General features: G+C 50.1%; 9 protein-coding genes across 9 annotated transcripts; 7 read left to right on the forward strand and 2 right to left on the reverse strand.

Moving 5' to 3' along the window:
- Nucleotides 1-3390: 3390 nt before the first annotated feature.
- On the forward strand, nt 3391-4765 carry LTR84_012244 (uncharacterized protein; the record flags this gene model as incomplete). Its single annotated transcript, XM_064855768.1, has 2 exons — nt 3391-3545; nt 3601-4765. 2 exons carry the CDS (start codon nt 3391-3393, stop codon nt 4763-4765), a joined length of 1320 nt encoding a protein of 439 aa, XP_064708428.1.
- Nucleotides 4766-6604: 1839 nt separating this feature from the next.
- Nucleotides 6605-9329, forward strand: LTR84_012245 (uncharacterized protein; the record flags this gene model as incomplete). The annotated part of the gene is made up of 5 exons (XM_064855769.1): nt 6605-8304; nt 8429-8652; nt 8712-8755; nt 8805-9018; nt 9109-9329. The coding sequence occupies 5 exons, from the start codon at nt 6605-6607 to the stop codon at nt 9327-9329; spliced, it is 2403 nt and encodes an 800-aa protein (XP_064708429.1).
- A 145-nt stretch (nt 9330-9474) lies between these two features.
- Nucleotides 9475-10914, reverse strand: LTR84_012246 (uncharacterized protein; the record flags this gene model as incomplete). Its single annotated transcript, XM_064855770.1, has 1 exon — nt 9475-10914. The coding sequence occupies one exon, from the start codon at nt 10912-10914 to the stop codon at nt 9475-9477; it is 1440 nt and encodes a 479-aa protein (XP_064708430.1).
- A 1187-nt stretch (nt 10915-12101) lies between these two features.
- LTR84_012247 (uncharacterized protein) lies at nt 12102-13119 on the forward strand (the record flags this gene model as incomplete). Its single annotated transcript, XM_064855771.1, has 2 exons — nt 12102-12388; nt 12447-13119. 2 exons carry the CDS (start codon nt 12102-12104, stop codon nt 13117-13119), a joined length of 960 nt encoding a protein of 319 aa, XP_064708431.1.
- A 678-nt stretch (nt 13120-13797) lies between these two features.
- On the forward strand, nt 13798-15681 carry LTR84_012248 (uncharacterized protein; the record flags this gene model as incomplete). The annotated part of the gene is made up of 1 exon (XM_064855772.1): nt 13798-15681. The coding sequence occupies one exon, from the start codon at nt 13798-13800 to the stop codon at nt 15679-15681; it is 1884 nt and encodes a 627-aa protein (XP_064708432.1).
- Nucleotides 15682-15975: 294 nt separating this feature from the next.
- On the reverse strand, nt 15976-18004 carry LTR84_012249 (uncharacterized protein; the record flags this gene model as incomplete). The annotated part of the gene is made up of 2 exons (XM_064855773.1): nt 15976-17776; nt 17838-18004. 2 exons carry the CDS (start codon nt 18002-18004, stop codon nt 15976-15978), a joined length of 1968 nt encoding a protein of 655 aa, XP_064708433.1.
- Nucleotides 18005-18459: 455 nt separating this feature from the next.
- LTR84_012250 (uncharacterized protein) lies at nt 18460-19062 on the forward strand (the record flags this gene model as incomplete). Its single annotated transcript, XM_064855774.1, has 2 exons — nt 18460-18532; nt 18587-19062. 2 exons carry the CDS (start codon nt 18460-18462, stop codon nt 19060-19062), a joined length of 549 nt encoding a protein of 182 aa, XP_064708434.1.
- A 483-nt stretch (nt 19063-19545) lies between these two features.
- LTR84_012251 (uncharacterized protein) lies at nt 19546-19974 on the forward strand (the record flags this gene model as incomplete). Its single annotated transcript, XM_064855775.1, has 1 exon — nt 19546-19974. The coding sequence occupies one exon, from the start codon at nt 19546-19548 to the stop codon at nt 19972-19974; it is 429 nt and encodes a 142-aa protein (XP_064708435.1).
- Nucleotides 19975-20579: 605 nt separating this feature from the next.
- On the forward strand, nt 20580-21092 carry LTR84_012252 (uncharacterized protein; the record flags this gene model as incomplete). Its single annotated transcript, XM_064855776.1, has 1 exon — nt 20580-21092. One exon carries the CDS (start codon nt 20580-20582, stop codon nt 21090-21092), a length of 513 nt encoding a protein of 170 aa, XP_064708436.1.
- Nucleotides 21093-22341: the final 1249 nt, after the last annotated feature.

The raw sequence follows: 22341 nt of genomic DNA on the forward strand, positions 1-22341 counted from the left end.
CCAGGAGAGCCGGGAAACACAGTGCACGTAGTGCACATCTTGGGATTCAAAAATAAGATGAGCTTGAGATCTGCCCTTGTTTCACGTCGCCTAGCTAATTGAGTGGATTATTTATTCAGCGGCGCCGGGCTTCGTAGCCCCTTGAATCCGTGGGCGGGTGGTATTGACTGGACATGTGGGTGGTTAGAGAGTAAAACTAAAGGTTCGTCCATAGCATAGGTCTGCAGGCAATTCGTGATTGTCAAGGTAGGGCAATTGGCGGTGAGATGGGAAGTGCCATTCGATGACTGATATAGTAGTTAGATGTGATATTTCGGTGTCTGTATATTGGGGGAGGCAAGGTTGGGCATGTAGTAGCAGGGTATTGATATTATCAACGGTCAGCCCCCAATGCCGATGGCCTTGGTATGTACCTTCTTCGAGGATAGGGAGGGGATCAGGTAGATGAATGTACCTGCCTGATCAGCTAGTTTGTGTGTATTACTGATTGCTAGAGTGTATGTCTGTATGTCTGTAGTTAGGTACGTGAGTAGTGATAGAGAAGTTAGCATTGGTTTTGATGGGCGATAACCTTACGGAAGGAAAGCTTGGTTTCGCTGATCATGATGGAAAGGCAGGACACACGATCGATGTATTGTTTGATGAATCTCTCCTGTCCTGGTCATTAATCAGTGATTTTGCATCGCAATAGTTCACGTCGTCAAGTCCGAGAAACCCATAGACGAATAGTGTGCTCATTGCGAATGGTAGGCAACATGATGGTCCAAACATCCAAGGCTCTTGGCATATGGCTGTGCTTCAAATGCGCGATCTTGGCATCTCGCCTCGCCTCTTGGTATATCCATTGTGACTAGGATATACCGAGTACAGAATGGCAGTATGCATCATATTGTCTTGTGCAATGCTTTGGCGACAGAGGTCTTGGCTAGGATTGCCTCATGGACTCCTCGATACTGCACATGAAAGCAGTGAAGTGACCTGATGATAAAGAAGACACAAAGGCCAATATGTATTGGTAAGTGTGCCTAGGGATATTCTCGCTGGCGATTCGGCGGCTTGGTAAACAAAGAAATGCTTGACGACATATTGGGGTCAGGGCTGAATCCCATAAGCGCATTCTTTGGACGATTATGGGTGGGAAATTCTGGATATCTTGCGGTCGATTTCAGGTTTGTGGAATCCGTCAATAGCTGTGAGTTGCGAGAAGCAAAAATACAATGAGACAGGTCGTTATCAAGTCAATCATCGGTAGATATGAGCACATAGTTTGTGGCATGGCCCAAAGATTGATTAACACTGGGTGATCGGACTGAAAACATACAGCTCAGGAAATCAGTGGATGAAATTAGTTCATTTGGAACAGGATAGCTGACAATACTCCATCACGGAGCATTAAAAGTAGCATCTGATAGTAGATCATGTCTTCCACGCCCACTGCTTGGATCGTTTTGGGCATGCAAAAGTGAGCGTCGCTGGCTTTGCTAGATACTGGCGTATTTATAATGGATGAGAGGACATCAATAATGAGACCAGTCATTGCCAGATATGAGAATGGAATTTTCTTGGTGTAGCAGCCTCGAGCGACGGTGACCCTTGATCCTTATCGTTTCACAATTTGTAGCTGAAATGCAATGTCCACTAAGATCCGTGCTTTCGGCCTTGCCCATCGACTGATTCGGCTTGTAAGTGACGCTCGGACATCTAACCAGCGTCCGAGAAAGACATCTGCAAGTGGCAAAACCAAACGAACATGTGTGATAGTGTACGTACCCGAGGATTTGGAATGGCGGATATGACGGTTCGGATATCTGTTAGCATGATGGGCATTGGTGTATATCTAAATAACACTGTGATAGAACGAGCAATGATCGACACGATCAGAATAGAGAGGTGTTAACTTGAGATGCGGTCTCTGTACCGAATACGCATGGGCTTGTTGGAGATATTGGCCATTTTGCAGTGGTCCAACACAGCGAGTACTCCTTACTCGCCCCAGAAGGATATCTAGTACTTGCGACTGTGGGCACTGGCAAGCGAAGCCACAAAGCGAGACCTGGGGAAGCATCGATTGGCCGCAAGAAATCCGCCGATTGTTCATGCAGAGGTCTCATGACGGCTGCGAGTCGAGGGTGTGAAGGCGTAAAGAGAGGCGGCTGGAGTGTCCTGACTAGACCTTGTAGAGGTTAGACAACCTTTGAAAGCATACGCTGACAGGGAGCTATTCCCAGTTTTATCATCAAAATTGGCGGCCATCAACCGGGTTTCATTCTGCACTTGACTGTTAGGTTTGATCGTGGAATCATCAATGTCATCACGAGATGGATACATCTTACAGATATGGCCGCATTATTCAAGATCGACTTGTGGTGAAAAACACAAAGAGAAATAATGATCTGGCGTTTCCGTAATCGCCACCAGGTTGCCTGCCAAGTGACGAACACATGTGGCATTTTTAGGTTCTCTGGGCGGGTCTGGGGCACCCAACGCTGGCTCGGGCTCGTTCCAGTTTGGGTGCCATTGAACTCTGGTCGGGGAGGGTAGAAGCCTAGAACCTCTCAATCCTGGGTGTCTCCAGCCCAGCTGGATTCTGTGACGAGGAGACTCTTAGGGGCGATGTGCCTCTGGCAGTCCCAGGTCCAAGGTAGGCCAGGGTCTACGTGTCCCTGTCCGTGTCGGCGTGCCACAGCCTGGGCTTGACTCTGGCACTCTGATAGTACCTCTTGCGAATACGGACAACTGACTAGTAGATTCCCAGGTAGCTAGCACCGAAGTCAACCAGCCTTTTCAAACTTCTCTCCCTCCCTCACTCCTTCCCCTCTCGATTTCACCCTACCTCAAGTTCGTCTGCATCTTCCTTCCCTCCCGTTGCCGCTCACCGTCGTTGCTTCTTCTCTTCCATCTTCCCATCTTCACTCCATCCCCATCCGCCATCTTTCATTCAACGCATCGACGGAGTCCGCATCTCTTCGAACCCGCCTTACTCGCGTTCGTTTGATCCGGTCATCTTTCACCCATCCGTTTACATTCCTGGACCTCCGGTCCTGATCGGCTAGCGTCCTCAGGCTGCTTAAATCCGGCCACCAGCCCACCAATCTTCCCCCGACCTCCCTGACGCATCCTCCCAATTCCCTTGAAACAACTGCTCGTCCATCTCACTTCCAGACCCACGCGATCACCGCTGTCAATTTTGACCCTTCAGACACCTTGTGTCAGCCTCACTGCAGCAATATCCCTCACACTGCTGACCCTCTGTCGTTCGATGCGTCCCTTCACCGAAGTTTAACGGACTGGTATAATTGGTGAAATCGACGGCAACCGTATTTGATGGTTGAATAAAATTATACACTCATCGGTTTTACCCAATCCTATAATCATCGCACCTCCGTCAAAATGTCCGCCACGACATCGAGTTTGATTTCAACAACCACAACTGCGACTCCTCCGCCCTCGGCGACTGGTAATAATGGTAATTCAGGCAATGGCCCCAGTTCGCCTCTCCTCTTTTTTGTCGCTCTAGGGTTCGGTGTAGTTTTCACCAACTTATGGTGAGTTGTTTCATTTACTATCTCAAACTTTGACTCGCTGACTGAACAAACCTAGGATTATTGTCGGTGTCAAGTATTGCTTCCGATATAATCAACGCAATCGACAGCGAATGAATGGAGAGGATCCGGATGCCGTCGATCTGGGGGCAATGCCCCGACAACATCGGAGAAGGAGAGAAAAGAAACTGATGACCATGGAAGAAGTCAACGAGAAGTTTCCTTTGACCAAATACAAAGCATGGCGGGCCACTCGAGCCGACGAGGGTTTACCCACCGCTGGCGGTATCAACACTGCATCCCGGCCTGTCAGTCGAGCAGCAAGCATACATCATGAAGACCGAGCATCGAAAGATCTTTCCAACTCAGTCGAAGCTCGAGAACTGGCACAGGCCAAAGCCGACGCCGCACAAAACGAGAAAGCGCAGCAACCTGAACATGGCCAACCTCATCTGGTTGGTGGCGTCGCCGATTCTGATTCTCGACCGGACACTCCATCCAGGCCGAAATCAACGCAATCAACCATGGTTCCAGATTCCCCTGTTGTTCACAAGGTGACCACCAATGATGAGGATGATGAGGACGATGACCACATTCAGACAGCCGTACCCGCCGAGCAATTACCAGATCCCGGCGACGCCTGTGCAATCTGTATCGATACTCTCGACGACGACGACGATGTTCGCGGTCTGCAATGCGGCCATGCATTCCATGCATCCTGCGTCGACCCTTGGTTAACCTCGCGGAGGGCGTGCTGTCCTCTGTGTAAGGCTGACTATTATGTACCCAAACCCCGGCCAGAAGGCCCCAATGGGGAGGGCTTGACCAGATCGGCCACGAATCCAGATCTTCCCCAACCTCCCCAAACCTCCTATTCCATCATCGCGAGTGCTCGACAGGGTCGTAGACCCGCGATGTATATTCCTGGACGTTTCATGAGTATAGTTTACCATGATCGCGATCGACATGGATTTCCTGTTGTGGTACGAGCTGAAAGAGCCGGCCAGAATGACCGACAGAGAGAAAGAGAAGTCAGCACGGCGACCACCGCTAATGGCGACGCTCCGGAGACACAATCGCAAACACCAACATGGAGGTCACGATTTATTGGTCTACGTCTTCCTGGAAGGGCTCGACCTCCTCCAGCAACACATAATCAACCTTCCGGTAATGGAGCACCTGAGGTGCATCCAACACCTTCGCAGCTAGAGGCTGGAAGGTGATGTATGATCCACGCCAGAAGCGATGATTTAATGACATGATTACGAACTATTGATGAAGGGTGCTGGACTTTCCGATCTCTTTCTAGTCAGGAATGATTGGATAGAGAAGAAAGGGGTGATCAGTTAGTGGTTGCCACGGTTGACAAGACCATGTCCTGTATCAGCATAGCGTTGGCCACTGGATTGGAATACCAGCATACTGAGGAATTATGGGCAAAAAGGCATCTACATCTAAGCATTGTTCCTAGATATGATACCAATATTTCCACTTCTTGAAGTATGACATGCACGCTTCGTTTCTACATCGTATTCCAGCACATTGATGATGTGCGCAAGTGATATGATCATGGCTTTTCTAATCAGTCCTACAAGACGATCTTGGAAAACACACTTCTTTACCCTTGGCTGCGTCCTGTTTTCCGTTGCCACATATCGAAACTTGTCAAGGTCCTCCCTCTCAATCCCTGGGAAAGACTGACTGCATTTCCCACTTGATGGTTTGACATGTGTATGAAGCCGAACTCTTGTGCTGCTGTAATGCAAGACTAAGAAATCGCAACCTGCTAGCATCATAATTCCCCCAAGTCCAAATCTCACCTACTCTCTTTTCCTGATCTCGACCTTCAACCTTCAACCTTGAGAACCCCATTTGTGAGAGGTCGCACCATCATTGACCTCCGCGCCAGACATAGATCTACATGGATCATAAAGCCTCTGAGGACGATTACGTATTCGTCTTCCTGCGCTAGACCACGATTGTAACAATTCTCCGGTGACTTATCCGTGGAACGCCATTGGCCATGAATCACGTGAGACGCCCCTCATTTTTGCAGTTTTGTCTTATATTATAGTCCCCAAAATTGGTCCAAAACCTAGGCGGTGGTATGGTGGTGAGTTTCTCAAACCAATATCTCTCCAAGCGCCCTGGTAGCTGACTTTTCTCCAGTAATGGTCAGCATGTATCGTTGTGGATTGTCTTAAATGTGACAACCAGCTCCGATCCGATCCCGGTTCGATTCCGGGTACCGCCATGAGTATCTATATGATTCTTTCATGGTTGTAAGCATCGTTTTCTTTTTTTTTTGTGGTCTCCTCTCCTATTCACCTGTTTTTGAGACTTTGGAGGAGACGAAGCACCTTTGTTCAAAAGTCTTCTTTGGTAGTTACTCCTCGAAAATAACCTTGTCGTGGGTTGGATGGCCGCCTTGCATGCATGATCCCGCCCTGCTGAATGAAGGCTGGCTGGCTGCTCGTGCCGCCTTTGCCTGGGACACTAAACTTTGGCGAGCATTTCGCGAAGTTGAGGCCCAAATCACCCATGCAGGGGCTAATTCAATCATATTTCCTGTTTCAAGACATCTCACGAGTCACGACATGCATTGTGCATAGGTGGCCTGCAGGCGTCTGTGCGGAGTCAAATAATGCCTCGTTGTCGGTGCCATGGTTGTGCATGAATTGTGAGGCTGAGCAGCCTTGATAGACATTTTTGCAAGACTTCTGGCCCTCTCGCCTATTATCTGGGCGATGGTTGAGGTTGCAAGCCTGATGCATCATTGTTGAGTGCACTAACCCTTCTACTTAATGGTTGGTCTAGGGCTCAACTAGACGACAAATCTGCCTCTCTAGCCTGATGATTCGTTTTCCATTAATGTCCCCAGTTTCAAGGCTACATTCAAAGTCGATCCATTAACTTATAGGCTTGCTAGAGAGTAACAACTCCAAATAGTTCACAAAAGCCGTACGAACAATTCCAACAACTTTCTATCGTCAATAGATTCTTCATCGCCCACAGTCGTGCATGCAGAAACCCATTTATCCAACGAAGATCTGCGAGACCAAATGGTTCACAATTTCTCAAACCAATCTTCTGAAGGCAGCAATGCCAGCATAGCTGAGACCCCAGAGCATACAAGCTCAACCAGTGGCGATGTGCCGCCTCTCAAACTAAAGAAACCCGATATCCTATATGGTTTGAAAACGAAGGAATTCAATAAGTCAGACCGAACTTTCTACAAAGACGAGAGCTGGAAGGGAGTCAAGACAGGTCTCATAACCTCGGAGACTACTCAATTTGACGATGACAATGCTGTTCTTGGAATCGTGGTTGAAGTCAATGTCCTTGACAAGACAGGTAAATTGGGCAACAGCCTTGCAACATGGAAGGAAGAACCTGCCGATTTCGAACTCACCAAGGATGCCATGGTCTTCAAAGTCCATGCACCCCGTCTTGAGATCCATTCCAAGAGACTGATTGATGTCATGGAACAATTGATGGACTACTACCCTGATAACCTGAGGAATTTTCAACAGTACGCATCGAAGCTTAACGGCTGTTATGTTGATATCATGCATTTCTACGCCGAATTGAAGGCATATCACAAGACCTATATTGATTCCGTTCCGACAACTGACACTGCTACACGTGAGTCTTCGGACTGGATGTGGACAAAGGATATAGGAGATTGTGGTGATAGTAAGCTTGCTGACAGGATAAGCCAACGACTTGCATTTGGGATGCTCGACATCACCAAGCCCTGTGACGCAGCGACTGCTTATGACATTGCTGTTTTACTCCGAAATCTCGCGCCAATGTACCGGAATAGGGCGATACCAACTTTGGGAATATTGCTCACAATCAATGACCCGAGTATCAGTTATGAGAGCGTATGGCTTCTTTACAAGCCAGGCACATTTGTCTACGTTTGGGAAGACGGGAAGCTGCTTTCCTGTGTCATTGGGTCTGTTTCATATTTCACGGAATGGAAGGACTCCAACGATAGAATCCATCTTTATGTCTGGTATCTTTTTTCTGATGGCATAGAATTCACGCGGCGTGTAAAAGTCATCAACGTGGCACGCTACGACGGCTCCAGACTCGTCAGAGATTTGGAGGCTGTGCCTTGTGAGTTTTATGACAGGTTTGATTCTGGACAACGCCGACAGATCCTCAGAGAGCGTGGTCAGAAGTACCTCAAACTGATTAAGGAGAAGACTGCATACCGCGAATACGACGATGCTGGCTTGAGTTACAATGGTTATGTGATTGTGGACGCAACAACATATAACCAGCAACAGGTGGACTTGGAGCAAGAGCGGAAGAACACCGTGCTGCAATGGGTGAATAGCTCCTCTCTAGAATCATACGCCAGGGACGAAGTTCTACGTCGCCTTACCGATTTGAGTACCCAGGTCACAGACGCAGAAGGTGGCAAAAGATTCCACGATATCACAAAGATCGATCCGAATCACTGCGAGACTCATAGACTCATAGAGGATATTTACCTGCTCTTACCATCGATGATTGGAGGCTTCTTCCTGAAGACCAAAAGCTGGGTGAATCTCTGTGTTGACTGGATCTCGAATTCTCCACCTATCCCAAGACCCAATCAATTAGACAATGAGCTTGTCATGCTCGATGACGACGACAAAGAAAGCTTGCGGACAGTTTTGCCAAAGGGAGAGAAACCGATCGGAGTTTTGTCAGACTTCATCAAAGACAAGGGCGAAGGCAAGGTATTTCTCCTTCATGGACCACCAGGGTGAGTCCTCATCTTCCCACTCCTGCTATAAGCAGTTAAGTTCCATATCATCAGGCGTTTGAGCATGAAAGAGCTGGCCGTGGAGCTGAACTTGGTCCATGTGTACTAACGTGTACGAACTCAGCACCGGCAAGACCATGACTGTGGAGTGCATCGCAAACGACACCCAGCGCCCACTCCTGGCTTTGACGGCAGCTGACATTGGTTTGAGAGAGAACAGTGAGGATCAACTGCGAATGTGGTTCACTCTTGCTGCAAAATGGGACGCCATCCTTCTCATAGATGAAGCTGATCTATTCCTTGAACGGAGACGTGAGGGAGATGTCGATCGCAACAGTCTCGTGACTGGTAAGTTTGACTCCATTGCTATGATGGAATGAATCTGCACTTACTCATCGTTTTATCAGTATTCCTGCGAACGATGGAATATTATCAAGGCGTGCTGTTCCTTGTAAGGTGATCCTGGAGCTTTTGTTTCCGTGTACTGATTTCGGGTCTAGACAACGAACCGTCCGGGACATATCGACGATTCGTTCATTTCAAGGATAACAGTGCCCATTCAGTATCCGAGTCTTCGACCAGAGACCCAGAAACTCATCATCGACAAACTAGTTCGCAACTCTCAAGAGACTGGCACAATATTGGTGGACCCCAAGGCAAAGCAATATCTGATAGACAACTGTGGCAGCCTTAACGGACGTCAGCTCCGAAACAGTAAGTGTCCATGGATCGAGAGAAGAAGAACTTGTCATGAGGGGCCACAAACGAGAGAATTTGAATACTGACCATTTTGATTTGCACCAGCACTGAATAATGCTGTCTCAATCGCCGAAATTCAGAAACGGCGTAACCAGCAACTGCATAGCCAAGACTTCATCAAAGTAGAACGTCATCATGTGGTAACCGCGATTGGACGCTCAACCGGGTTCATGAAGTACATAGACCATATGGGAGGTAAGGATGAGTTTGCCAGAGCAAGGAGAAGAGGGGATTATCACGTCGAAGACCATTTAGACAAGGACTAGGTGTCGATGAGGCTAGATACGGATAACGTCGAAGCCGCTCACCCATAGCGTATCAGCAATGGAGCTATACGATTTCGCTCATACTCTTTCTTTGTGCAATGTTGGCTTGGTCATGACAAATCTTGGGCATCGCCTTTCAATGCTGTCACCATCTCTCGGCAAGCCCTGCCATGATGTTCTCCTTTCTTGCCGCCCTATCCATGGTGTTCAGGACCTCCGTATCACCAACATACTCTGATACTGCGGTAGCAGCACCTCGACACCCAAACAAGACTTTGACCACGGATCTTCCATCTTGTTTTATGTTGCAGACTCTGGCCAGACTCTGCAAGAACAATCGAATGGCAGGACGAACAGGTTCATCTGTGGTCAGATCAACCAAGTCATCAAGACCTTCGACGATGATCAGGAAGCGTTGATCGGCGCGGACAATGAAGCGGCCGACTATGTTCTCAAATGCTTTGATGATCTCGGGCAGATTTCCAGGCTTAGAACTTACAGACCCATCCACGTTCCCGGGAGGTAGCAATGAGTGGTCCGCGTCAACGTCTTCACCAGCAATGGATATAAGTGTCATGGTAATCGTGCTCACCATGTCTGCAAGCTGGAGAGAAGGAGATTTTCGTTCAGTTGGATCGAAGACGTAGATGATCTTGTGACAGGATGCCAAATAGTACACGGCTGCACAAGTCACCGCCGATACATCGTCTCCTCCATCATAGGGAGTTTCGAGGACCAAGGACCCGGACTTGTCGTCCATCCACCAGTCATGGACTCCATGTATGATCCTGGTGTCAACGAGCATCGAGTAACCTTGATTGACGAGCTCCCGAACACGCTCTGCTTGATCGCACGATACTATGTTCTTGGTTGCATAACTCACGGCCGTCTCTCTGTCCCAGTCGACGGCCTCATTCTCGATGGGAAAACTTCTGGTCCTACGCAAGTGATCGATCTCCTTTTCATTTTCCTGCTTCGCCCTCGTCTCCAGGAGATCGAGGCTCGCTTGGAGCGGTTGGGAACTGTTTCGCGAATCCATCACACTGAGCATGAAAGGAATAGACTCAAACGTCAGTGCCTTCAGGTGGCGGTACTGTTCGTCTGCATCTTGAATCAACTCTTTCACCGTCCGCTGATCATGAGTCAACCACCGTCCCTTGTCTCTCGTCTTCTTCGACATCGTCTTTGCCTTGTCAATCAACCTCGCGAACCCTTTCGCCTTCCTGGACAGATCCGGCCCTTCATACTCTTCCTCTTCATCATCGTTGCCGTCCTCCACCGCCATCAGATACTTGCCCTTGAGGATCTTAAACGCTCGCATCCGCGAGTCATGTAAACGGAAAATGACCTTGATGAGGAATTCTTTCCTCTGCGGTTCGAATTTGTGGAAGTCGCCGTTGTCCCGGTCCACCCCATAGTGGTTGCCCCAGTCCCTCAGTAGGAAGTCTTTCGTCCTCAGGTTGTACAGCAACCCCTTCCTTTCCCAGTCGTCGTCCGCGAGCAGGTCCATCATCAATTGCCCGAAGTCGAGAATGTTCTTCCATGCTACTGCCACTCCCACCACAGCTAGAGCCAGCTCGGCCATGCTGGGTGCTGGGTCTTAGGGATGCAAAGTATTCTTCCAGGTCCTGATCGTCTACGCTTGCGGACAGTGTTGAGCGCGGTTGTCAACTATGATTCTCTTAGCTGAGAGCAAATGCTTGAAAGCACAGAGTACTAAGTACGACAATGTACACGAGTAGTCAGGATGGAGGATTAATCTACAAAACTGAACTTGAATACATATCCGACTGTATAGTTAATTGCTGGACAAGTTGCCAAAATCACCGTGGGGGGCTAATGAAGCATTTCTGCCTGATTGACCAGGTGGTCGGTCACACGCCATCTCAGTTAGTTCTAGTTATCCATCCGGTGGCCGTGGCTGATGCAGGCTGGAATGCTGCAAGGCTGCCAGTACCTGGTCATGCCAAGTTTGCTGCTCATCATGGGCAGAATCCCAGATATGAGATAATCGCAGGAAATCTTGACATAATCTAGTTGTCGTGGAAGAAATGGGATGAGTGTTGGAGGATGACACAGGTCTCTAATATTTAAAGAAAGTTAAGGACTTGTAGGCCCGAGTTCAAGTTTCGCGAGGCACTACGGTAAGCGATTTTGGTCGAGGCGCAGATTTGTCAGCACGTGACGTGCATCTATCGGAAGAATGCCGCACCGTACTAGACCATCCCACAGAGTTTGTTTGTGTACAAATGGGAGCCTCTCAGTGCCTTTCGATTATCAACACAAGGTTTCTCCGAACGTGAATTTCCACATACTTGCCGAACAGCATCCCTCGAGATAAGCCCAGACATGTGTCACTGCCGGTGGCGGTTCCCTCGCCCGTGCTCACCCATGGCCCCCCGCATTTGGAGGGGTGACTCGTCGGAGTAGAACTTATCCCGTTGGTCTACAGGTGAGTTTGGATGGCAGGGCATCTGCCGACTGATGAGCCGACTACTCCGCATCCCTCTGCCGCCCTATGTTTTCCCAGCTATTCCAGATGACCATGGCAAACTTTTGAAGATTCCTACGGCTGGTCAATCAGATGATCTCGTATCCACAAAGGCTCTGGTCCGTCCAGTTCATCCTTTAAAATAAGACATCTCCCTGCCGGTTTGTGAACGGGCACTCTATCTCGACCATCTCCATTCTTAATCTCCCACCACACAACTGGAAGACAGGCCGACCAAGACATAGTCTCATTCATTCTCCTTATATACATAAAATTTCATCATGGCCACCAACGGTACCAACGGCACGAATGGTGTCAAGAACAACAACGCCAAATATGACCCTGAATTCACGAAACACGTCATTGGCCTGATGGCCGCCGAAACAAAACCAAGACATCGCGAAATCCTCAGCTCATTGATCTCACATTTACACGACTTCATCCGAGATGTCGAGCTCACCCAAGATGAATGGATCATCGGTGTCAACTACGTCAACTCCATCGGCCAGGCTTATAAGAAGAACCGAAATGAGGCCTGGAGAGTGTGCGACGTTCTCGGCGTAGAATCGTGAGTATTGTCTATCTTCATTTATCAACGAAACCAACTGTCTAACACTCTTTGCTAGCCTTGTTGATGAGATCAATCACAAGATCGTCACAGACGAAGGCATCACTCCCACATCGTCAGCCATTCTCGGACCCTTTTGGTCACCCGAGACACCATTCCGAGATTTGGGTGCCAGCGTGGTTCAGGATATGCCCAAGGATGGTCAACTCACATTTTTCCACGGTGTAATCAAAGACGCCGAGACCGGCAAAGGCATACCGAATTGCGTTTTCGACATGTGGCAGGCCAGCACCAACGGCAAGTACGATGTTTTCGACCCTGAAAACCAGACTCGCCACAACCTTCGAGGCAAGTTCCGAACCAACGAAGAGGGTAAATTCTGGTTTTACTGCTTGAAGCCCACCGAGTATGCCATCGATACCTCAGGACCTTCAGCCGACCTGCTCAAGATCATGGGCCGACATCCCAACCGCCCAGCCCATATCCATATGATGGTTACCCATGACGATTACGTCGGCGTGACCGCTCAATTATACCCCAACGACGACCCCTGGCTGGAGACCGACACCGTCTGCGCTGTCAAGGACGATCTACTCTTGGAATTCAAGCCCGTCGAGAACGAGCCTAAAGGAGCGACTTTGGATGTCGAGTACAATGTTCGATTACTTTCGAAGAAGTATAAGCCAGACAATACCATGTTGATGGGTAATGCCAACCAGGATAACTTTTAATCTTTCTTATTTCACGAAAAGTTTTTCCACAGAGAGCTGGCTGAATATCCATTCTGAGCATTTATTTTTACGGATCGCATGAGGAGTCTTGTTCATGTATATAGCATAGCATCGTCACGGTTTTGGGTACAATTCAACAAACTTCCACACTATTATACATCCATCCTGTTCACTTTGTGATAGATTTTGCAAAAATGATGGTCCTTTCATCAGAGTACCTAGGTAATCGAGTAGATGTAATTGCGAGGCAAAAACGTCAACGTCCAACTTAAACGTCCAACTTTAAAAAGCGGTACAGCTGCACTTGTGGCTTGGAATCAAGAGTCAGGAGGCAAATACTTAGTATAGTGAAGTTGTCAAAGTGTCCAACAGGCTTCCAATCTTGTCCCACCAGAAGTGGCATGGCGCCGCAAGGCTGCAAACGCAGAACACAGATAGTCCCTTGGCCTTGGCGCGTCGACTTAACCGTCAACCATCACTCCAGAAGACCGCAATTTCTTCTCCGGCATCTTCTGATATTATCGAAAGATTGAGTCGTCAATTTGCAGGCGAAATGAACGTCAGTTGATGATTCAAACATACCGGACTCGGTGACATAACGCGGTGTTGTCTCCTAGTAGCTCACGCGTTTACTCCAAGCGATTCTCAAGAACCAGGCCAGGGGACCAACTCAACATCATGGCCCATCTTATAGCGTCGTCACCGTTGTCATCGCCTCCACCAGATCAATCATTTTCCAAACTAACAACAGGATCAGATATCAATCGAATATACCGAAGTAGGAAAGACCTACCGTTTGAGTTGGCCCAACACGTGCAAACATACTACGAAGAGAGTCTCTTCACCCAGGCATACACCTTTCTCCTCTCCATTACTGGAAACAGTATTTCCCCAGTGAACCGAGCAGCACCCGTCACTATTCCATCAGCACCTCATCTCGCTCTCGCAGCCACTGTGTCCGTGCATCCTACCTTCACGACTCGAACTGCATCGCGTGAGAAATGGGAACAGGCAAACCTCGCCGTTCGATTACTACGCCTGGTCAACCAGACGGTTGGTCCTGTGAATGGGAATCTACTTGCTGCCTTTTCCTTTCAGAGAAATGATTCCAGATCCTCGCGACGGACCCATTTCGAAGATAACGACGAGGACGAGTATGATGGGAGGCGAAGTACGGATCCTCTCTCACAGGACCTGAACACCTCGTACGCCGGCTCTCAGGGTTTATGGACACGTGCGGACGATTTTTGGCATGTCGTAGGCTGGGCATTCAATTGTGCATGCGTTTCAGGGATTCACGCCCAACGATGGCGCCGCTATCAAGTCCTATTGGAATATCTCCTCGATGTGCTCGAGACAGACTGGCGGTTACGAGAGCAGTCGAACTCGGCCGAGGAGAGCCTGATGTGGCACTACGTGGAATTGGCAGCTGGAGGGCACGCGCGGGAACGACGGATTCTGCGCGCCGTCTTCGCTGATGGGTCGACGCGGTCAATGAACGAGTTCCGTCCAATTTTCGCCAATGAGCTGAAGGAGCCGCCGGCGGATAATCTGAAGGAAGGGGGCGGCGTCAAGAAGCGAGAGGTGGACGTCAATTTCGAGCAGGACATCTTCGGAGACTACCTGATGCAAGACGATTCAGACACGTCGGACGAAGCAGACTCATCAGCACGTGGGCCTGGCCGACCGCCGACGAAACGCAACCGCACTCGCACGCCATCCTCCCGTCGCCTCACACCGCGAAACAGCAACGGCAGCCTCCGCAGCGACCACGACACCGGCGGCGAGGTCTTTCCCAGCGCAGCGGCCAAACTCGCGGCGCAAAAAGTATCGTCCACGCTCTCCACCACGACCCTCGGCGACCACGCCTCACTAAACCTCCGCCTCCGCCTCCTCAACCTCCTAACCCACATCTCCACCCATCCAACCCTAACCGCCACCTCCCCCACCACATTCCCAGACCCGGAAGACCTCTTCACGCTCTTCGTCGAATTCATCAAGCCGCTCCCCCTCCCGACCTTCACCTACTTCATCCTACCGACGCCGTCACTCACGACCCCACTCCTCACACTCCAGACAAGCATGACCCTCTGCGAATTCGTGCTGCAGCGCCTGCTCGAACCCTCGGCACCCTCCATCCGCTCCCACGTGCTGCTCTCCCAGCAGAAACTCGAGACCGAGTATCTCCCCTTCGCGGCCGCGCGCAATACCGCCGACGCGAACGCCCGCGTCAGCGTGCTGCTCGAGTGCTTGACGCGGTGTTTGGTGCAGGTCAACCACGGGAGGCTGAGTGGTGAGGAAGGCGTGTTGGGAAGGGCGGTGCAGGCCGGTGTTGTGAAGCGGTTGGGACGGGTTGCCGACGTCGAGTTCCATGCTAGTGCTAATGGCGCTGGTGCTGGAGGTGCGGCGGCGCCAAAGAGGAAGGTCAAGGGGGTAACTGCTGGTGGTGCGGGAGAGAGTGCTCATGACGAGGCCTGGGCTTGCTTGGTCGAGAGTGGTGTTCGAATCGCGGACGTCGTGCGGAATGCTGCTGCGCTGACTTCTGCTTCGACGACTGTATAGTTGTTTGATTCTAGCGTTTGACTTTTGTTACTATGGTGGAGAAGATAGGCAGCATTATTCGCATCATGTTTATCCCGGCAAGGCAAAATGGAAGTACGTTTGACATCTTATTGCATTGCTCGTCTCGCCTCATTCCATTTTTACTCAACTCGTATATCTCGGGTCGCATAGCATCGTGTCCATCGTACTCATCAGTCCAGTTTCACTCCCCGGTGCGGTTCGTCTGACAGCACGTGGTGACTTGGCCATACCGTCATACAAATATTTTGACCCTATCCGTATTCCCAATATCAATCAAGGAGGTGGTCGAGGCCCAATAATCTGCCTCCGGGGACCACTCACACCCAACCCAGTTCCACCTCGATTCTGGCTGTCACCGCCCATATATCCGTACTGGTGAACATCCCAAGTCTGGCCCGGCCCGGAGCCCTCCTTGATATCACGTGCTGCCACCTGTGTGGCCTTTTGACCCTCCTCCCACTCCCTCTGTCTCTCACGCTCGCGTTCCATCTCGCGTTCCAATAGAGACTTGCTGGCCCACGCACCCGCTTTGGTCTTTTGTTGAGAGGCCAGGCGTCGGGCATTTTCGGCGTCAACTTCGCTCGTGGTGCTGTAATCTTGGTAGCGGTGTTGGTTGGGTTTGGCGGCTTCAGGTGCGGTGTTGGATGACAGGAATCGATCTGTACGGTTATTGTTCGCGTTGTATGTTGCCGGATCAGGAAGAGGTCTTGAAGACTGCTGTGGAGGTGCCGGTTTGGGAGGAAGTGAGGACGCATCATGCTGGGTCTTTTGCCATTCTGATTTGAGGTAATCGCGTTCTGATGACGCCCAGTCGTCTTCGTTACTACTTTGGGCTGGTGCCGCCGCGGGAGGCTTCGATCGAGATGGTAGAGTTGGACCGGGTACTTCAGGCTCATGTTGCTGCGCGGACTGCGTGATACCACGTCTTTGTTGAGCCCGCATTTCTTCCAGTTGTCGTTCCAACTCTGCAATACGTTCACTCTCAGTATTTCGTTGTGAGACAGTTGACTGAGGAGAAGCCACGGCGCCCGGTGGAGGGTTGCGCGTCCCTGATTGATACTGGCTAAGAAACTGGCCGTTCAGTCTCGCATCGGAGGTAGCTCGCTCACGATTTCGAGTACTGACGGCCTCTCGTTCAGCTTGGTCGTGTGCTTCACGTTCACGCTCTCGCTCATAAGCGAGTTCTTTCCGGCGCTGTTCTTCTTGGCGGACGCGATCTTCCTCCTGGAGACGTCTGCGCTCTGCTGCCCGTTGTTGTTCGGCCTCAACTTCTCTTTGACGGCGAGTTTCTTCTGCCCATTTCCGCTCCTCTTCCAATCTGGCCTGCTCTTCTTCGGCTTGGCGTTGAGCGGCTTGAGATCGCTGATATTCTTCCTCAGCCATGCGCTTCTGTTCGGCTTCTTCTTTCTGGCGTTTCTCTTTCTCGGCAAGACTGGGCACATTAGGCGCGGGTGATGTGATCTGTCTTCGTGCACCGTAGACGACACCTTGGTTTCCTTGAGATGCACCACCCATGTAGCCATATTGATGAATGTTCCAAGCTGGAGCAGTCTTGCCTTCGTCAGCAGCATTACTCCAAGTGCTGACGGCTCCTCCGGAGGCGAGACCTCCACGTCCTAGAGTGTTGCTAGGAGTGGTCTTTGTAGGACTGATTCGGCCGGAATAAGCAGCTCTATTCAAGGGATTGAAAGTGATTGATGGGCTCTCGGGAGTAGCGTTACTTGTTCCGCGAGAGCGCGTCGTCGAAGTGGTAGTATAGGCTGGTGATCTTGGACCGCTGGAGCCAGTGCCTTGAGGGCTCATGGAAGAACCTTTACTCTTCGCGCCGAGAGTGGTAGGGAAGGCTGATGGATTCACAGCATTGGCTCTTCGACTGAAGGCAGCAATACATTGCAAGACTTGAGCGGGATCCTTGCCGTCGTAGAGATCCACAGTCAAAAAGCGGTCGTGGGATGGGAGATTCAGGGGAGCAAGTTCGCATGCCCGTAAAAAATGTGAGATATTCTCCATCTGCACAAAAGGCATGTTGGATTGTTTATATTTGACACCCGGACATCCAGCACGGATGGTAAGCCTGGTGAGGTCAGCAACAGTCTCGGAGGAGAGCGCGCCTTCAGTTCTGGGAATTAACATACTTGCAAAGAGCGACACCATCCTTGAGGGCATCCATCAAATCCCCAGAAGGTAATCTCTCACCCAAGATTTCTTCGATCCACCCTCTGACTTCTTTAGCCGCGCCTGGAGTGTACCGATCGAGGCGCAACTTGCGCATATCCTGGTCGAGACTTGTGACGGAGGCCATGTTTTCGGGTGAAGAGAAATAGATGGAAGGGTTCGGGGATCAAGAGGGCGGATAGGGCGGCAGTGTTGTAGACAATTCAAGTCTTCATATGTACCTGGCTAGATGAGGTGTCTTGATGGCGCAGTTTGGGGTGGGAAATGACCAGTTTCGAGTTCAAGTTGAAGTTGGATGTGCCCAGGGACAGGCAGTTACGGATGGATGAGGGGCGTCCCGGGGGCGATAGGCATGCGCCAGACAGTGATAGGCATGCGGTTAGGCGGGCCAGTTCGAGATGGAGGCTGAGACACCACCCGGAGAGGCCCCGCCGCCACCAGGAGGCTGATCCCTGCAGGTTGACGTAGTTCGGGTTGGATTACATAAGACAGATCACGTTCTCTGCATGACTTCATGAATTTCAATGTTTGGTGACTTGAGCCATCCATGGAATCAATGCATCAATACCTACCAACTCCATCATGGGCACTGCCAGAGACCTCTGGATCAGATGGAAGATGCTTCGTCTTCCATGGCGGAAGAGATTCTTAGTTGGTACTTTTGACTGTGCTCCCTGTTCACACGCGTCCCGTCTAACTCATCCTCCAGGCCAGGACCTCAAAGGAAACACGTTTTGGGAATTCAAAGACGCCATCAACCACAATCGATGGCGGCGGATTGTCCAAGCTAATCGGAAGACTCATCACTCAGATGTCCAGATCTCCCCTCAGTGGCACCAATGGTTGAGACAGACCCGTGCAGACCCTCCCTCAATTCAAGAGCAAGCTGCCGACCTGCAGAGAATAGCACAGATGCAACATAATGCTCGACTGGCAGATGAAAGATGGGCTGCCAAAGCCAAATATATTGAGAAGCCAGAGCCCGCCATTACTCCCCAGCTCAGTGGTGATCCTCAATTTGACAGAGTACAAGCTGAACAAGCTCCCAATCAACCCGGACCAACGAAAAAGACCAAAAGCGCTGTTGAAACAGATGATCCTTGGAAAAAGGCTGCAGAAACTGGCGCCAATCCAGGCAATACTTGGACACCCGAAGCCTGGGTCCCTGGCGCTGTCAAGCGATAACTATAACCAGGCCAACTTCCTAAATGAGATGCTGCCCAGCGTCCCACTTGTCCGACCGAAAAACAATCAAATGGGCAGTCTTGTCATGATACATTGTCAGGTCGCCTGCTGGCCATCGAGCAGAAAATTGATTCTTTAACCAACTGATAACTACGTATATATTTATCGCGTGGCGGCGAGTCATGTCCGCAGTGTCCCTGAGTCCATCAAATCTGTAAACAATACATGTGCCCGCAGTGTACACCTGGCGGGCAAACAGACACGGAACAGATGTCACCCTTTGAACGCAATGGGCACCACAACTCAAACATTTGACGGCGCTGAGCTTGAATGCGATGAGCCTTTAGTTCGCATGTGGCTGTTGTCATGCAGTCATCTCACTTGGCCACCTTTCCCCTTCATCAACAGATCTTCCGAGATTGTTGTCAATCAAACCACGTCTCATCATTCTTCAACCCCCTGAATAAAACCAAAGCCGATATTATGGCCTCCTTCACCGTATTTCCAAGACTCTTTCAGCCAGACGGACCCCCTCCCTCACAGTTTGGAACGAATTTCTATTACTGCACCTCACGCGGTTGCAATGCAGTATGGGCAGAGGCTTGGGGTATCTTCCTCATGACATGGGCATGGCAATCACTTGCTGAATATCAGAAATTCTCAGCTGGTAGCATGTGTCCTGAGTGTCGTCAAAAGAAGCTCTTCGAGCAGGTGATGAACGAAATTCAAAGAGGACCTTTCGCTGTTCGACACGAGGAGAATTTGGCCAAGGTGGAAGACAAGTCTGACAAGCAATATTCTATCATGGCACAAGCCAGTGAACCGTCCGGATCGACACTCAGCTTTGAGAAGATCAGCCTGAGTGATTTCATGCAGCTCCGTGATGATCACAACGACACAGACACAACCTAGCAATTGATCTTCAAAGATGACGCGGCTGAGGATGTGAAGACAACATGCCAACTACCAGCCATGTAAAGGGACAGAGAAGCAATCACCCGAATCATCAACATGATGCAACTGCTCCACATTTTTCAGACCAGTTACGACCCAAAACTCGGACAAGTGAGCAAGGTTAATTGAGTCACCAAACTTAGGAGGAGCGAGATGAGGGATTTGCATAATCACTGCCTCACCATGATGATGAGACGACTGGCGACACACACTGGCATGGTCTAGAGACTTCCTCGGCAGCTCAGAAGACATTGTCACAATAACAGAATCACGAAAAATTGAAACTATCGCGCTTTTCTTTCTTTGTCCTCGCAAATCTTCTTCCCGTGGCACAATAAGCGTGCCTGTGGAGTGACATCTAATTTACAAACAGGCGACTTGACTAGAAAGTTATAAATTATCTCCGCCTGATTCAGGGATGTCCTCAGAGCTTCCCAATTCTACCTGCGACCCCTAATCCCCCTCAAAAAGCGATAAACCTGTAGAAACCCTGACCCTTTCATCTCTTCCCGAAGCACTTACTGATTGACCTCCGTTCCATGTACTGCAAACTCTTCTTGAACATGGAACCTCCACCTGATCCGTCACCGTCATCCGCATTGCCGCGCTCGCCTGCAATTCCAAACAAATCAACCTCACGAGAAGCGTTGGCCAAACCGAATAGTGATCCAAGCCCTACTATGCCGACTGAGAATACCTCGTCCCCCATGGAATCCTCCGCCACCACCAAAGTCTCCAACCAACAAGACCCGCCAGCACCCAAGCAAGGCATCAAGCTTGTCCCACTGCACGACTGCACCGACAAGTCCACCCACCCTGCTACAACTACAAGCGCAAGCCAGACAGCCCCACCCCAGGTCCAAGTTCAACCTGTCCTCCCCTCGAATTCAGGCACTGACAAGCCTAGTAACTCTGTTGAAATTACGACAGCCAGAGGAGATCATGTTGAAAGCGATGTCGTCCCAGACAACGAAACAGTCCTGGTCTCCCGCATCCGCACTATTGGTGGGTTGGAGATCAGTTTCAGGGAGGATGACAGTGGCTGGTTGATTGTGAGGGTTCAGCGCTTTGTTTGAACGAGACTATGTGGGCTGTGGCTCTAAATCGTCATATTCTTTCACGGTGAATTATACAGGGCAACACTTACAGCAGTGCCGTGCAAGTCAGGTGCTGAACAATTTATTGTTCTTTGATCAGTCTACCAGCTCGCGTCACGATAGCCTGCAGAATGCTTATTGGGGTCACAATGGTCACCATCTCATCAGACTGCTATTCAAGCGTGACCAAAACGCCACATCAGAGCCAAGCGCACAAGGCTGTCAGCTAAAAGGGGCACGGAGGATGTCCGTGGCGCTAATTCTTCTGGGTGGTGCTCACTCGCCAAAGCCAAATTCGCCACTGGAGTAATCTCCACAATTTTCGAGTGAGAACTCGAGGCAGAAAATAGTCTAATTGAACTTGCAATATCGGAACAATGCTGACACTTACCTAGACATTGTGCATGCCGCGGGTAGCATGAGGGCCAATTCGAAGATCCAAATAGCTAAGTCTTTCATGTTGTGCTCTACCAGCCTTATCCGCGGCCCCCAGCGAGAAACGTTTCGCGTTGTGACTAAGTGAAGGTCCAACTCGTGTTGATCCTGTCGCAGATGGTGACTGGTGGTGGTGCCTCGGCAACGCATGCTCATTACGACGTCTCTGGAAAACATTTCATTTCTTGACAACATCACGAACGGGTTGCCTTGAGTACGATCTCGGAGAATGCTCTGCTTTGAGCCACTTCGTGAATCAAAAATTCGTGCCATTGCACAGCCGAGAACGCTTGAAGAGCCAAGGAGAAAACTCCGCGGCATCACGAAAATGCATGCCGTAGAAAATGGTTAAACTTGAAGTCGACAGGCCGAAAAGCTTTTCTTCCAAATGTAGGACGCCTCAGCCTACGTGTTTGTAGGATTGTGGAAAGATGAATCAATGTCATGGCTACTTAGCAACAAGCTGACATTAGGACCTCAGATGGCTAAAGTCCTTTCTTCTGCGCTGGCACTTCTAGTACAGGTAGCTGGAGCACAACTGTGGCATATTTGTCAAGTTGCCGTGCAACAACAACGTGCCACCAATGAACCGAAAGACCCGATATATTGGATGATACAAGTTGTTATCAGGAATGTCGAAACCGCACTCGGCGCTCTGAAGAGGTTCTCTTGCATAAGCTGGGCGTGGAGAAAGCGCCTGCCGACAAAGTCACTATCCACATGTCGCTGGATGATGTTGTGGCCCTCAACGCACATAGCCTCAATTTATTCGTTGGGTTTGTTGATATCCTAT

This window comes from Exophiala bonariae (assembly GCF_035927105.1).
Source record: "Exophiala bonariae strain CCFEE 5792 chromosome Unknown scaffold_7, whole genome shotgun sequence".
In the NCBI taxonomy this organism is placed as follows: domain Eukaryota; kingdom Fungi; phylum Ascomycota; class Eurotiomycetes; order Chaetothyriales; family Herpotrichiellaceae; genus Exophiala; species Exophiala bonariae.